Here is a 16,965-nt window from a genome sequence, read left to right as displayed (position 1 = left end):
AAAAAACTTGGACCATTGGTTAATACTAATAAATAAATACAGATGCAGTTATAAATGACAGTTCGATCAAGACTTTTGAAGAATTATGTGGCAGATTCTTCATCAAGTCTTACTAGAAATTGATAGACACATAGATTTGTCAGTTTCAAGGCAAGTAAATTTCCATTAAGCTCAGTCCTCAAATTTTCCATAGGGTTAAAAAATGGAGTCTTTCCAGAAGTCAAAAATTGGCCACAGAGATGACTTTTTCACAAATGGTCTGGTTGTTTTGGAAAGCTTTTTAAAAAAAGTAAAAATTAAAATAATATAAGCATATGTCAACTCTCTTTTTTATTAATTCAGATTATATTTGATATAAAATATCTGATTCCTGATGTAAAAATAGTTCCAAAGCACTTAAGTGTAGAGGGAAAAAAACCCTGAATTTTTTATTTTTTCAAAGTACCATAAGTATTTGAGCTTATTAGCATAGTTTCCACCCTGCATATAAAGTTGATATTTTGTATTGAATTCATATTTGTAAACATCATTGTCTGTGCTTATGTTGAGTGACTGAAACTTACATGTATTACCATTTTATAGAGAGAACACTAGTGAACAGGCAAAGATTATTTCTTTTTTTTTTTAAATCAACAAGCCTAAACATAAATTAAATACAAAAAATAAATCGGTTATTTTTCTTTCTTTTCGTTAACCTTTTTTCAGACTGGTGCTCTCAAGGTTTGAGATTGAGGGATCGCAGCTGGGGGAGAACTCTGTGGAGGTAGAAGAGGATGAGGAGGAAGTCTGGTTGTTCTGGAACAACAGCGACAAAGAGATGCGCAGCAAAAGCGTCAGGGAGATGGCCCAGGATGCCAAAGAGGGCCAGAAGGAGGATAAAGAAGTGATCAGTTACTACAGGTACATTTCTGGATCTCATTTTAGCTGGGCTGAGCAACCCTTATAATTTGGATCGTTGATTAGTCTGATTCATTTGGGACAGGTATCAGCTCAACCTGTTTGCTAGGATGTGCTTGGATCGGCAGTATCTAGCAATCAACAAAATTTCCATTCAGCTGGATGTCGACCTGATCTTACGATGCATGTCGGATGAAGACTTGCCCTTTGACCTTCGAGCCTCTTTCTGTCGGCTGATGCTGCACATGCACGTGGATCGGGATCCACAGGAGCAAGTCACGCCAGTCAAATATGCACGGCTTTGGTCTGAGATCCCGTCAAAAATCTCCATTAATGAGTGAGAAATGGGCCGCAAACAAAACCCTTTGTTACTTCAGGCTTCCTTTGTGTTCATTGTAAAATCCACTTGTATTTAGTTGTCTTTTTAAAGCTGTGTCTATCCTTTAACTTGAAGCTACGACAATGATGGAACGACCAAAGATAATATTAAGGAGCGATTCTGGCAGACTATGGAGTTTGTTGAAAACTACCTGAGGGATGTGGTGTGTCAGAACTTCCCGTTTGCAGACAAGGAAAAGAACAAGCTCACCTCTGAGGTCAGTACGGCCAATACAGCTCCTTGTAAAAGGATTCACTTCATTTGAACTTTTTTCACATTTTGTCCCTTTAAGCTACATACTTCTGTATATTTTATGTGGTTGACCAACACCTGGCAGTCCATAATTGTGAAGTGCAAAGAAAATGATGCTTGTCTGTTGTCAGTTTTTATGATGCTGTTTGCTGTAATAATGTTTAACAAACATCTCAGGCCTTCACAACATCTAGATTTGCATTGTTGACTTGTGAAAGCAATTGGTATGAAAGTGAAGGGTGCAGAATACATTTTCATGTCAAACCTTTCAGAATTGTAAATGTACAAAATCTCAAATAATATGCAGCTTATTTTTTCTACTTCACAATTATGCAATACATTGTGTTAATCTGTTACATAAATTTATGATAAAATACTTTGAACTTGTAGTTTTCAAACTTGCATCTGTTTTTCTTATTTCAGGTGGTGAATCTAGCCAGAAATCTCATTTATTTTGGCTTCTACAACTTCAGTGACCTGCTCAGACTAACCAAGATCCTACTGGCTATTCTGGATTGTGTCCATGTGAGCACTGTTTTCCCATTCACCAAGCTGGAAAAAGGAGATGGAGGCAGAGGTATAACAACCCAGAGTGGCGAGTTGACGACTTGAATCTGGTGGCCATGAGGTTGATTTGTGTTTGTGTTTATATGCTTTCAGGCAGTAATGTGATGAGGTCCATTCATGGCGTAGGAGAACTGATGTCCCAGGTAGTCCTGAGAGGAGGCGGGTTCCTTCCTATCAATACAAACAGCGACTCGAATGGAGACACGGTGAAGACACAGATTGAGCCTGAGAAACAGGACATATTGGTCATGGACACTAAGCTCAAGATTATAGAGATCCTGCAGGTGAAATACACATTGTTTAGGAAATGAAATCTGAATGTTTCATGGTCAGTATTTCTGGATTGTATTTCATCTTTACTCCTGCAGTTTATCCTGAATGTCCGCCTGGACTACAGGATCTCCTGTCTTCTGTCGATCTTTAAAAGGGAGTTTGATGAGAGTACTTCCCAGAACGAGTTATCTATAAGTGGATCAGTAGAAGGGCCAAATAATATCCCAGGTTAGGTTTATCCTTAGATGCATTATACACCAAAGTTGGGTCCACTAGAAACTGATTTTGAGTGTTTTCCTAAAATCCAGGAGCTTTGGATTTTGAAAACATAGAGGAGCAGGCGGAGGCGATCTTTGGTGGAAGGTAAAGTTAGACTATACTCAGAACATAAAGTTAAATGAGATGTATTTCTGTGAAAGCATGATTTTTCTGTGTGTTCAGTGAGGAGAATACACCTCTCGACTTGGACGATCACGGCGGTCGAACCTTCTTAAGGGTCTTGCTCCACTTAACCATGCATGAGTATCCTCCGCTGGTGTCCAGAGCCCTGCACCTGCTCTTCAGGCATTTCAGCCAGAGGCAGGAGGTCCTACAGGCATTCAAACAGGTAACCCGTGCTGCTAAACATATCAATGTCAAATTTATTTATATTTGACAAAAACAATAGTAGGGTGTTGCTGGTGAAATGCTTTTCTCCTGCAAGGAAAAAGACATTTTGGAGATTTGATATTAAAGATGAATGGAGCTAAAAACAGGAACATCCTGGGATAAAACCTTTTAGAAGCTTAAGAAGACTTGATACTGGGGTGGAGGTTTACCTTCCAGCTGGACAACAATCCTAAATATAGAGTCACAGCTACAATCAAATGATTTAGATCAAGACTGGTCATGGATTCAATTTGGAATAGGGGTCATGTTCATATGGCGGGCTGATCCATTCTGACTGATCTTGGCCCATTCTACAGAGAACATACATAGAGACATATCGCAAAAGAGCAAAACCAAAGGTGATCCTACAGATAATTGACTTACGGAGGGAAAACAAATCCACGCCATATTTATTCAATTTCTTTTTATATAAAATTTTTTTTAAAATAAATAACAGCCACGTATTATTTCCACTGCACACTACTGCACTACTTTGTGTTAGTCAGTTGAAACCCCTTAAAAGATATTTAGATTTCTATTTGTAACATGAAAAAATGAAAAACACTTTAAGTTTAATACTTATTTTTAGGACTCTTAAAGTAAGCGAATCAGCTACTATCACATTTTGAAAACATTAGAATATATAAAATAAAGATAATTTACTTCCTGGAAAAATAAAGCCTTTATACCTCCAGTATACACACATTACTTCTACAGCAACTACTTGTTGGATTCTATATAATTATTTCCCTCTAGTGGATTCTGCAATGATCTCTATATCCCCATAACTTTGATAACAGGTGCAGTTACTAGTCACCAGCCAAGATGTGGACAATTATAAGCAGATAAAGGAAGATCTGGACAAGCTGCGATCTATAGTTGAGAAATCTGAGCTGTGGGTGTACAAGAGGCAGGGACCAGATGAGGGCTTGGATGGAGGAGAGGGGATGCCAGCTGAACCAGAACCTCAAAAGGTGTGCTTTGTTTTACATCATGCAAACTGAGGGTAAACACAGCCACTGTAAGGTCATGTTCCTTAACACCCGATGCTGGCTTCTGCAGGACGCAGCGGCCACAGACAAACCAAGGAAGGCAGAAAGTGCCAGCAGCAAAAACTACAGGGTGATAAAAGAGGTGATAAAAGTTATTGCCAAAATGAAAGATTTTGCATAATAAATGAAATATTTTTTTTCCACATGTTTAATATTGTTGGTGTTTTCCTTCTACATCATGCTTCCCCCACAGGTCCTGCTTCGTCTCAGCAGATTGTGCATCCAAGAAGGTCTGTCGGGTAGAAAGAGCCGAAAACAGCAGCAGAGGCTGCTAAGAAACATGGGGGCTCATGCTGTGGTTCTGGAGCTGCTGCAGATTCCTTATGAAAAGGTAAAAACGGTTTCAAATTACATATTTATTGATTGTATGTGTGACTAAAAGTGATCATAACTTGGTTATTTTATCTTTCAGGGAGAAGATGTACGCATGCAGGACAACATGAAACTAGCCCATCAATTTCTGCAGAACTTCTGTGCAGGAAACCAGCAGAACCAGACCCTGCTCCATAAACACATCAATCTTTTCCTCAATCCAGGGGTCAGCTGTCCTTCCTCACCTGGCCTCACACCCACAGCAGTGATATAAACCTTAGATTATGACTCACTGGTCCTTTGTGCTTCCTGTCATTCAGATCTTAGAAGCCATCACTATGCAGCACATCTTCATGAACAACTTCCAGCTGTGTAGCGAGATCAACGATCGCGTGGTCCAGCACTTCGTCCACTGTATTGAAACGCACGGCCGCAATGTGCAGTACCTCAAATTCTTACAGACGATCGTCAAGGCGGAGAACAAGTTCATCAAAAAGTGTCAGGATATCGTCATGGCAGAGGTTGTGCCTGTTTCCAAATGTAACTTATAAAATACTCGCTCTCTGAATTTGTTCCCATTTTGTCATGTGACAAACACAACCTGTGTTTATGTATTTATTTTAATGTTTTTGTGAGAGACTAACACCATGCATATCGGGTCCATCTTTATGAAATTTAATGTCAGTATAGAGCTGCTTACAAATCATCTCCATGGTAAAAACGATGCATTGTTTTCACCAGAACTAGTGAAGCTGTTCAGAGGGTTGATGAAGCTGCAATCAGGGCAATGCCAAGACAAAACTTGTTAGGAACTGCCCAAGACTCCAGACTGAACTGGAGTACATTTTCCAGCATTGCAACAACCCTAAACATTTGTTACAATGACCCTGTTAAGTCAAACTTAAATATACAAACACTCTAAGACTGATGCTCTCCATTCAGTCTGATTGAGTTTGCACAATTTTGCAAAGCAGAATGGGCAATATTTATTTCTAGCAAAAAAGTTTCTAAATGGGCAAGGGTTGTAGTCACATGCCCTAAACGACTTGCAGCTATTGTTTCTGCAAAGTAATATTGACCCAACGGGGAATATCAATAGAAATGCAAACCCCATTTTGAAAACTACAAATTATTTTAACACTTGAGTGATTCACTAATCTGTGTTGGCCTGTCACATTAAGTAAAATGAGAAAATGTGGAAATAAACAGACAGGAATACATTTGCAAAGTTCTCTATATCACTGTTCTTCTTTGGCATTATGCTATGTTTCTCATACAGCTAGTGAATGCAGGAGAAGATGTTCTGGTCTTCTACAACGATCGGGCCTCCTTCCAGACTTTGGTCAACATGATGCGGTCGGAGCGAGATCGGATGGATGAGAACAGCCCGCTCAGGTACCACATACACCTGGTGGAGCTGTTGGCCGTCTGCACTGAGGGCAAGAACGTCTACACTGAGATAAAGTGCAACTCCCTGTTACCGCTGGACGACATAGTGCGGGTCGTCACCCATGACGACTGCATCCCTGAGGTGACGGGAGAAGCAAGTTGCATTTGTTATGTATTTAGAAACATGTTTTGTCACTAATTTTGTTTCCTTGCTGTAATCCCTCAGATCAAGATTGCATACATCAACTTTCTGAACCACTGCTATGTGGACACTGAGGTGGAAATGAAGGAGATCTACACCTCCAACCACATGTGGAAGCTCTTTGACAACTTTCTGGTTGACATTTGCAGCGTAAGGAGCATTATGCCTTCTTTATGTGGGAAATAAGAATGAAATTATGCATCACTTAAACATTGAAATGGTTGTTCAGGTGTGCAACAACACAAGCGATCGTAAGCATGCAGACAACGTTCTGGAGCGCTACGTGACTGAGACGGTTATGAGCATCGTAACTACTTTCTTCAGTTCTCCTTTCTCTGACCAGAGTACAAGCCTGCAGGTAATCATGTTGCATTGGCTTCTCCAACACCACATTTGTTCAGAAAATGCTTCAGTCACATTGCAGAGAAAATATTAAAATAAATTAAGTATTTAAGAGCATAAATTCAAGATGATTAAGGTACCATATACTTTGCTTTAGATTTAATTTCTTAGCAAGCCATTTAGAGTCGTAAACTCGGGTTACCATACATGGATCAGAGGAAGGCTAATCAAATTTGTATTTTAGTTTATGAAACTATCACTAAAACATTGTAATTGATTATTGATTTAAAAAATTATGCTGCAATACTCTGCTTTACAAATATATGTTCATTTAGTTCTCCAAATGCAGTGTGTTCCAAACTCAATAAGAAATCTGGTTGAGTAATCTTGATATTGCTATTGAAAAAAGTCAGGCCAAAGCACCTTTTTGATTTGCTCATGACTGCCTAACTTACACTTTAGACCCAGAGTGAATGGTGGCAAGTTGCACCCGGTTCCAAGGTCTTTCACTGATTAAATTGTTTGAAAGCTTTTTCTGCTTTCATTGTTGTCGTTTTTTTTACTTCCATATCATATTTTAATAAATTGGCCCTCCAGTCTGTGGGATGCCTTTTGTGTCCACAGAACCTTAATCTTTTTTTTTTTGCCTTAGTTTATTTTTTTGTTTGATTTTTTTCATGAATTGTTTACCTTTGCTACAGGATAAACGTCTGAGGAAAAATTTGCAGGTATAGTAAATTTCTTTAGCAGGGAAATAACAAAAGGTGCAAAACTTTTTTGTGGGATGCAAAAAAATATATATATATTTTCCTTGTTAATAATTGGTTTTGTGAAGTACAATACAGCTTTATTGTCACTGGGTGAAATATGAGTAAGTGTCTGCTGTGGGATTCATGTGTGTCCAGGAAAATAAATGTACTTCAAACTGTTTCAGCATGCTGATCTAACCATAGCGTCTCTCACTCTTGCTTATTGACTTTTGAAAAGGGGAGTTGGATATTAAAACACTGTTGGTGAAAGGAAGCAGTGGTTCCCAAACTTGGAGAGGATCTCAAGAAATTATTTGAAAATTAACTCAGATTACTTTTGAAAAAAGTAATAGCAGCACCAATCAGAGATTTTGTAGATAATTTCCAATCACCAGTTTTGTAAAGCTCTGCCCACCTGCTACAGATTTCTTTATTAAGCACAATAAAGCTCTACTTTAGGGTTCGATTTATGTTTGAACCGTCTTATGCATAAATGTCTTGCTTCCTCACAAAAAAATACAAATACTAGTCATATTCACTAAATTAGAATGGTTTTTTTTATCAGATTAAATGTATCTTTTGAAAATAACACTTAGACAGGTAATAAACACCTTTCAAATCTACGTTTCTGTTTTAAAAATGTTATTGTGTTCATGTAATTATCTTTATAAAATCACTGACTCTGGTTAAAAAGCAATGTATTGGCACATCTCTTGGCTGTTTGTGTTGCAATTACTCCAGAAGTTGAAGTGTTTGGGAACCACTGTACGCGAGGAAACGTGGGAGACTTTTATGTTGATGGGGATCTATTTGTTCCAGACAAGCTCATTGAAAATGACATGAAGACACTGAGGTCTTTTTGTATTCTCTGGTGTTTTCCTTTCAGACCAGACAGCCTGTCTTTGTGCAGCTGCTGCAGGCAATCTTCAGGGTCTACCATTGCTACTGGTTGGGCTCAGGCCAGAAGGGCTCTGTTGAAGCCTGTATTAAGGTGCTCTCTGATGTTGGTGAGATTTTCTCTCTTTTTCGAGACTTACTTTAAATTATTTGAATACACAACTGGTAGCAAATATAAAATGCATTTCTCTCTGTACCGACCAGCCAAAAGCAGAGCCATAGCCATCCCAGTGGACCTGGACAACCAGGTGAACAACCTGTTTGTGAGATCCAACAACATCGTGCAGAGAACCGCCATTAGCTGGAGGCTTTCTGTTCGCAACTCGCACCTGTCAGCTCGCAGAGAATCGGTGGTGACCGTGTCGAGGGACTACAGGAACATTATTGAGAGGCTGCAGGTAACATCTGGGGATGTTTGAATTTAACTCATACCAGTTAAGGACAGACATTAAGCACATGTGCTTGTCTCTTTTGTAGGACATTGTATCAGCTCTTGAGGACCGCCTGCGTCCACTGGTCCAGGCTGAGCTGTCCGTCCTGGTGGATGTGCTGCATCGGCCCGAGCTGCTCTTCCCTGAGAACACCGACTCACGCAAGAAGTGTGAGAGTGGAGGGTTTATATGCAAGTAAGCAATGCAGTGATTTATAACTTAAGTTGTAAAGTGCTACTGAGACTTTATATCTGATGTGTGTGTGTGTGTGTGTGTGTGCGCGCGTGTGTGCGTGAGCAGGCTGATCAAGCATACCAAACAACTGTTGGAAGAAAATGAAGAGAAACTGTGCATCAAAGTTCTGCAAACGCTAAGAGAGATGATGACAAAGGACCGAGGTTATGGAGAGAAGGTAACACGCTCTTCTCTGAAGTAAAATGGTTTGCAATCATAAACCTTATTACTCACCATCTGCTTTAGATTATTTATACACTGATGGGCCTCTCCAAATTATGACCACTCACCTTGCATTTATTTGCTTCCCTATTTTCCATCACAACAACTGTGTCTGACAAAGCACTGGATCCACAAATATCTCTGCAGGTTTACTGTGGCATGACTCTCACGGGTGCAGATCATAAGTCAAGGTTGTCCAACTCCAGGATATCAAGAGCCGATATCCTGCATATTTCATTGCTTGTGCTTCAACACAGTTACTGTCAATGTGTGATTATCATGACAGAAACTTAGCTGAACGGGTTTGACAAACTTCATATCAGAAGTTGGTAACATGATCAGTTTTTTGCAATGCAAATTATTTGCTGCCATAAAACTAACAAAACACATCAGTTTGATTATTTTGTGTTCATATTACACTAAATGGCCCATAAATTGCTTTAATTCTCAATGTCTGCTTTCCCCCCTCATCATGTCAGGAGAAGGAACTGACAGGATGCTGAATGAGATAACTGAAGGCTTGTTTGCTTTGACAGACAGTCAAAGCAAACGACTTAATACACTGATCAGGCATAATCATAATATTATGCCTGATCAGGCATAATCATAATATTATGCCTGATCAGGCATAATCATAATATTATGCCTGATCAGTGTATAGATACAGCTTTAAGTGTTGTGTATTTTTCAAGGTGTGGTCATCCTGTTTGAGGCTTTAATATTGGAAGACAATGTCAGTTTTTATTGTTGAAATCATTTTTTAAGTTTTCACACTTTATGGTGATAATAAATGATGATTTGTTTTTCTTCCAACTTTAAGTTTATTTCTTAGGCTCAAGGCCTCTTAATGCTGCAGACTCACATAAAAGAGATAATTTCTTCCCACGGGGCTTTGCACAGAAGCAGCAAAATATGGCGTGATACCTACATACAATTGAATTATGAATGCTTAGGATTAAGAAACACTAACATATTGCATCACATTTCTCTTAAGCAGTTAATATTATGAAAAGAAGTGACTTCTTTTTGTTAATATCCACCTAGAAAACCCCCAAATCTCTGTGAGCTTCTGGATCTTTACAGCAACCCTTAGCTCACCTAACAAGCACTCCATGCTGTATTATTGCCCTCAGTGCAAACTTCCTCCTTCCTGCATTGTGATATAACTCTTTAAACCTTCTGCTCTCTTTCAGCTCAGGGCCTTTGATGATGAGATGGAAATGCCTAAGGTTGTCACTCTTTCTTTAATTCCTGCCCCCGTTTCCCTGAGCCTCTGTCTGTTGTGTCTGTGCAACATCTTCAGCTGTTCTGTAGCTGCACTGTTGTTAGTGGGGGTTCTCTGGGCACAGATGGTAGCAAATATGGGGCAGAGCAGCTCTGGTATTGACACCTGCTGCAGCCTTTACCAAAAAAAAAACTGTGTGCTGACTAACTGAGGAGGTGGTAGGTGTGTGTTGTGGCTGATATGTGTGTTGCTCAGTAAAGCTGGGTTATTACAAACATTCAGGTGGAGCTCTGTTTAGCTGGGCCAGGTGGCAGAGGTGCATTTGTGTCTGTTCACTGTTTTCACATTGACGGCTGATGTGTCTGAAATTGTTTATTATATTATGGAAATGCAATTTGTGATACTTGATGCTTAGGTTTCAAAGTCAATTTAAAACATAATCAAGAGAATTTTAAACTAGTTTTAACTTATCTTCTGAAAAAACTGTCTTCCGCCCTGCGACACTTCTCCTTTTTCTTTTCTTCAGAACAGAAGGAGCTTTTTATTCACGTTGTTCTCTGACACTATCCCTCCTGGGTCGAATACAAAAGCCCTTTGCACACTGACATTTTATTCATAGAAAACGTTTTCTTTTTTCTTCAGTTTTCTTCCGCTTTCTATCCATGCACAATTTTGCACACATGATAAAATCCTACTTAAATGTGGAAAAATCCAAGGATTGTGAATACTTTTGCATTTTTTACAATTTGCGTTTGAATGTCATCACATAATCTGATGCCTGTTCCTGCAGAAACAACAGGAAAAAAAGTAAAGCCACAGAAACCATATCCCATTTTTATCCTCTGAAAAGGCGGTTTTCCAACATCCCATCTGTGTGTGTGGCGTTTCCTCTTTATCCACTTACGAGGCCAGCAGGGGGCACTGTGACTGTGCACATATGTATGCCTGAAACTAATGAATGTGAGGGACTGTTGCAGTCATTGAGGCTGTGTCCTAGTTTCCCTTTCCTGCAAGCTGCACGATTCCTGGGTGTCTGCCAACTCTGGGCTGAGGTTACATAAGAACCAGGCTTTTTTTTTTCCTGGAACTCAGCCCCGCCGCTGATGTGCGACCTTCAACAGTAATTGCCAATAAAAGTGTGGAGGAGCTGTTTACCCACTTGTTGTATGTATGCAAGTGTGTGCACACCTGTGTGTATAAAGGCAGAGTTAGGGGTGGGATAGAGAAGTGTTTGCAGGAGTCTTTCCTGTCAAGCGTTGCACTCATTGTCCTTAGATGAAAACTCAATGTGGGGTAAGATAACACTTCTCCTCTCAATAAGCTAAACCCCCCCTTATTCTGTTTTGCCCTTTTGCCCCCAATACATCTCTCTGACACAGTTTTCGAACTACCTGAAATACTACTCCGCTTCCATTCACACCCTTCTTCATGCCGTTTCAACAACACCTACTTTGTGTAAACCTAATTAAGTTGGCTGTGAATGTTTCTGTGGGTGTGACATGAAAATGCATACTTAGCTTTTGTCTCCCCTGCTGATCTTTTAGGTGTGTGGAGTGTTTGCATGCTTTTCTTTTGTCTTGAACTGCAAAATATGTTGTTCATCTCAAATTCGTCATACACCTTTTTATCAACTCTGACTGGCTTCTCTGAGATCATGTGGAAAAATCTAAGGGTGGTGGCAGCATCATGCCCTACGGCATGATTTTTCATTTGGCTTTCCTTTCAACAACTGTTTTTCATGATCCTCTTTGTAAAAGTTAGATTTGAGGAGTGCATGACTCAAAGTTCGACCTGAACTGTCGATCTCTACAGATGCTTCAGAGTACTTTTACGTGTTTGATTAATACTGAGTTACCAGGCCTGTCGGCTTCAGTAAACAGCAGCAGGGTTACGTTTCCCTCTTTGGGGGACTGATTGAACAGTGTCCGCTGAGAGGTTCAAACATTGGGATATTGTGTTAAACCATAACTGCTTCCACAACTTTATCCTTGCCGGAATGCTCTCTAACAAACCTCTAATACCATCACAGAGCAGTTCAAGTGGAGTTCAGTTGGTTGTAATGTATTTTATTTTTGGGTATCAGACTAATATGGAGTTGATTACAAATGCATACCACACTTCTGTCATTTTTGGCACTTCACAATTACGCATCACTTTGTGTTGTTTGATCATATAAAATCCAACAAACAGATTAAACGTTATAGTTGTAACATCCCATCTGTCTTTGTAACATAACAATGTGGAAAAGAAGGGGTGTAAATACTTCTGGGAGGCACTGTATTTAGGCCCTGCATGGAGACAAATGATCCAGTCATTGTTTTCTACCTCATACTGTACATGTATTTTTGACCTTGTTTTTCTGTGTCCCACACCTTTGTTAAATGTCAGGGAAGCGATTAGCAGTTAAACTTGCTGTTCTCTGAGTTACGCAAGAACCAGAAGGACTCAGGATACATGGAGGACTCATTCTTCCTCTCAAGATGTCCTCCTCACATGGCTTCGTTGCTCCCAAAATAATTGTGCAAGCCTTTTATGTTAACAGCAACTATTTCTGATCCATTTCATGCATTGCGTTGTTCATTATTGGCTTTATTTGTATTTTTTTATATTCATCCAGCCAGTAAATTTACCCTCGTGCACGCTTGCAGCTGGGCCACAGCCTCTCCGGTCAGGACAAAAAAAATTTTACAACTCTGGTTTGACAAAGTAGGTCAACTGAAATGAAAATGAGAGACCGCAGTCTTTTAATTTAGCCGTTGTTTTTATGTGCATAAAACAAGCAAAAGAGTGGTAAACCCCAGTTCTTTGCGTCATTGATCTCCGCTTTAAAGATGACTCAGTCTCACGCTGCAGAGATGCAGAGATATGTTTATTTTTGCACTTTCAGAAGAAACAAAGTGGAAGGGCCTCTTCGTGCTTTTGTGTACGTGCGCGCATTTGTTTCCTCTAGAGTGGAACTGAGAGGTGTGAGACTGCTCAGGGGTTTGCCGTGGGGAGATTCCAGTTCAGTAAAATTCACTACCTGCAGCGGATGTGGGAGCTGTGAGAGGTTGCTCTGTGGTGTTTGTGGTCAAGCCCGGGGTTGATTAGCTGTTTATATCGACCCTGATCCACATGTTGCTCTATAGTTTGATGTGGTCACACTGAGATAGTGTCCATAGATTGGTAAGAAATTATGGTGCATCAGCTCCTTATCTTACTGCTGAACTATGGCCCTCTGTGTCTTCGTGTTAAAGCTCTGGTTATGTTGAACTTGTTCCTTTAGGACGTAATAATAAACTTATGGATTCAAAAAGAGCTGGTGCTCACTGATTAGTTTTTAAGCTTTTTTGTGCGAACTTTGTGTTATTTGAGCAATAGCTGAAAGCTGACCTGTGGGCTTCAGTTATTTGTGTGTAAGTTTGACTTTCTTCATCAGTACAACGTCTCATTTAGCCATTGTTCACATGGGACATGTGCAGAGTCTTAATTTGATTAGTTTAATACAAGTCTGTATTTTTTTAGATAAGCTTTTGTCAAATACTGTGGGTTAGTTTATAGATAGAAAACTCTAGTAGGTTGTGAACTATAATTGAAACCAGATACTTAGAAATTCACAGGATTACCAAAAGTTTTTATTTGCTAAATGCTAAAATAACAGGAGTTTTTGTTACTTTCTGTAAATTCAGGGGTTTATAAAAAGATTACTGCAACTTCAAACAATTTGGGAAAGATCTAGCAAACACCAGATGATAATGATAATGATGATGGGCTAAAAGACCACTCAGCCATTTCTCAAAAAGCAACATAAAAAGCCTGATTTCAGCTCGCAGATGAACTAAAGGACAAAATTATTCTTCTTTTGGTCAGATTAAACTAAAATTGTTGCATTTTGCCATAAAGACCATTGTTACATTTGTAGGAAAGAGGGGAAAGCTTGCAGGTCTGAGAACACCATCCCAACTGCAAAGTACAAGTGTGATAGCATCATGTTTTGTGGGTGCTTTGCTACTGGAGGGAGTGGTGCACTGCATAAAATAGCAAGAAGATATTGAAGCAACATCTAAAGAAATCAGTCAGGAAGTTAAAGAGTGGCCACAGATGGGTCTTCCAAATGGACAATGACCATAACCATACAACCAAATTTATTACAAAAGTGTGTTTGGGGGTGTCCATTACAAAAACCCTGATGTCAGTCCCGTAGGAGCCCTGACTCAGTTACTCCAGTTGGAATTGGCCAATATTCTAGCAAACTATTGTTGGAAGCTTATGGAAGAAAACCCAAAATGTTTTACCCAAGTCATTCAGTTTAAAGGCAACTTTTACAGGTATTACTGCAATTTGTGAACATTTACAAATTAAAAAAAATTAAAAGATATTGCCGTAGTTATTCTTCCATTTAACAAGTAAAATATTTTTGGAAATCCTAACTGACCTAAAATACAGAAATCTTTGTTTGATTTTATTGTCAGACTGTATGAAACACTGATGGTCAGCAAAATTAATATAATAGTGTATAATTCAAATGCACTAAATTGCTGTCATTTGCATTTTATATCTTCAAAAGCCCTAATGTGAGCATGATCTGTGTTTTCCCTCAATGTCTTCTACACCTGCTTCACTGTCATTTTCTTGCTCTGTCTCTGTCTGCGTTAGCTCCCCCACCCACACAGACAAGCCAACAAAATCCACCTTGTAACTACTACCTATTTTTAAAAAGCATCACATCACATTGCACCAACTCTGAAAACAGTTATGGTTACATAAACTCTAAAAAACAGGATGTTTTTGAGGTTTAAGTTTTATTATTTTGAACTTTAGTGGAAGTGAATAAATGTTAGTTGGCTTTGTGAACAAATGTTTTTGCAAGCACAATTGTCTGTCTTTTGTCTAGTGTTCAATTACTGTGCTGTCTGAGTTTTCTTCTGGTTGTAATTTCATCTAATTCACCAGCGTAATGACAAGTTCCATTTTTGAGGATCTTACTTGAATAATTGTAGTACCACAAAACAATACTTTATTTAAAACCAAAAGCCTAATTATTCTGAATAAAAACATATGTATATCTATATATCTTCTTTTTCTCTGGGCTTCTCGCATAGCCAAAAACAGTTCAGCCAAATGTTTTAACAACACTTGTAGCGTAGAAACATACACGACTAGATTACCTGCCACATCATACTACTGGCAGTTCAGATTATCATTTCAAATGTTTATAAACTAATTAATTCGAAGACTTTCTAACTTTGTGGTTTTATGTTTACGACGGCTTTTGCAGTTCACCGTTGTACTACATGCAAACTGCAATGTTGAAAGGACTGTGAAGGCAGTCCTGACACTATGCTTTAAGATTCTGAGACATTTTAGAGGATAATATTTATTAATGCAACCAAATGTCAAGCTAGGACATGTCCAATAAAAGAGCAGCTAGAATTACTTGAGATTTTGGATCAACTTAGCAGCTGTGTGATGTTTGCTGAGTTTGACTCTCTTATCACATCTTAACATATTGACTGCAGTTGTGTTTTTTATACTTGCACTTTCTTTTTGGTTGCATTTCTGTTCTGAGTGTAGTGAAATTATCAGTGCAAAGACTCTTTGGTATAAACACTAAAACCTACAAAACATTGCGGCCCTGACACCATCTAGTCAGAGCACGGACACTGGGCTTCTGTGACTCTTCTGCTCCCTTTTTTTGCCTTTCATCAGTGATAATCCTGTGTTTTGGTGACAGATGGTCCCTGTAAGCAGCTCTGTGTCATTGGTTTTGTGGCCTGGTTTCTTTTGACGTGATTATGTAACTCTAACCCCATCACCCATTGCCTCTGCCCTCACCTTTGTAGCCTCCCCTAATGCGGCCTTTTACATAACAATGCATGAGAAGCAGCATCTTTTACAAGTTTCATGTGGGTGTACAATAAATATACAGGTATATGGATATGCTAAAATGATATTTAATCTAAGTTACCGGTCTTCAGGTGAGCCAGTGAGGAAAATGAAAATGGGAAAACTCTAAATTCTCTAAATTTGATGCTTCTGAAATGTGATGTTTGTGCACACTCCCTGGAACGTGGCTCATACCAAAACTTCTCAACTTTCTGATTACTCATGTATGACCTTAACTAACAGTTGCTGTGTGATTTCAGTTTCTGCTCAGTCAATGCTTTGTTCTTGAATTGTAAAAAATGAATTTGGCATTTTGGTAAAATGACTGATTTCCTTTCCTGCCTTTGTAATGAGTGGTAAAAACACTGAAGACAGAAAAGACAAGAAAACAATGCTAACTTTGACAAAGTAGCAGTTTCACCCAGGACATAATCTATAAATTAAAATGATTACTCTGAATGTCTTCAAAAAATAATTGAGCTGCTGGATGCTTTGATAATCTGTTTTGTTGTCATTAATTATAAATTCTGTAGCCTTAAAAATAGTTCATAGGTCTCTTGGATTAGCTAAATTGTGTAGCTTCAGTATGTCGGTACAAGCAACATCAAAGTTGAAAACAATAATGTTGTTTTATTTGTGATGAACAATTAAATTATGAAGTTATAGTTTTTAAACTTTTAAGATGTGAATTTTTCACCAAGCCTTAATTAATCATTTAGTCTTAATGCTGTTATTATATAAATTAGATAATATGAATTAGATCAAATTTTGTGAGCTTAATGAGCAAAAATAAGCAAAAAGTAAACTAATGTAAATTAAGATAAATTACCTCAAGCAAAATAAGATACTTAAAAAACTAGATGAGATCCTCCTAAAAGGGAGGATTAATCATATAAATCTAAAAAAGTTGCATTTTAAAAGATAAGATAAAGTGTAAAAAAATAAGCGAATGTGGCAAATATAGACTAAGGTAACTAATTAATATAAGAAAAGCTAAATTAGCTAATATAAGACAAAATTAATTAAGTT

At 38.5% G+C, this 16,965-nt stretch overlaps 1 protein-coding gene across 8 annotated transcripts in view; it reads left to right on the top strand.

The window, feature by feature from the left end:
• The window catches only part of LOC102217419 (inositol 1,4,5-trisphosphate receptor type 1-like), an 84,452-nt gene that overhangs the window by 26,758 nt on the left and 40,729 nt on the right, over positions 1-16,965 (top strand). For 3 of the 8 annotated variants that reach the window (XM_023324870.1, XM_023324866.1, XM_023324874.1), the window contains 22 exons: positions 706-900; positions 983-1,234; positions 1,352-1,493; positions 1,952-2,105; positions 2,189-2,379; positions 2,464-2,596; positions 2,677-2,731; positions 2,810-2,975; positions 3,817-3,990; positions 4,079-4,150; positions 4,262-4,399; positions 4,481-4,606; positions 4,701-4,901; positions 5,660-5,911; positions 5,996-6,121; positions 6,201-6,329; positions 7,015-7,041; positions 7,949-8,069; positions 8,164-8,357; positions 8,437-8,585; positions 8,691-8,802; positions 10,040-10,075. In XM_023324870.1, coding sequence (XP_023180638.1) covers positions 706-900; positions 983-1,234; positions 1,352-1,493; positions 1,952-2,105; positions 2,189-2,379; positions 2,464-2,596; positions 2,677-2,731; positions 2,810-2,975; positions 3,817-3,990; positions 4,079-4,150; positions 4,262-4,399; positions 4,481-4,606; positions 4,701-4,901; positions 5,660-5,911; positions 5,996-6,121; positions 6,201-6,329; positions 7,015-7,041; positions 7,949-8,069; positions 8,164-8,357; positions 8,437-8,585; positions 8,691-8,802; positions 10,040-10,075 — 3,145 coding nt within the window. The remainder of the gene's footprint in view (positions 1-705; positions 901-982; positions 1,235-1,351; positions 1,494-1,951; positions 2,106-2,188; positions 2,380-2,463; positions 2,597-2,676; positions 2,732-2,809; positions 2,976-3,816; positions 3,991-4,078; positions 4,151-4,261; positions 4,400-4,480; positions 4,607-4,700; positions 4,902-5,659; positions 5,912-5,995; positions 6,122-6,200; positions 6,330-7,014; positions 7,042-7,948; positions 8,070-8,163; positions 8,358-8,436; positions 8,586-8,690; positions 8,803-10,039; positions 10,076-16,965) is intronic. The other 5 variants (XM_023324871.1, XM_023324869.1, XM_023324873.1 and 2 more) reach the window with 3 other exon arrangements.

This window comes from Xiphophorus maculatus, chromosome 20, assembly GCF_002775205.1.
Source record: "Xiphophorus maculatus strain JP 163 A chromosome 20, X_maculatus-5.0-male, whole genome shotgun sequence".
In the NCBI taxonomy this organism is placed as follows: domain Eukaryota; kingdom Metazoa; phylum Chordata; class Actinopteri; order Cyprinodontiformes; family Poeciliidae; genus Xiphophorus; species Xiphophorus maculatus.
Note: the sequence above shows the minus strand (reverse complement) of the source record. Positions and strands in the feature narration are given on the sequence as shown.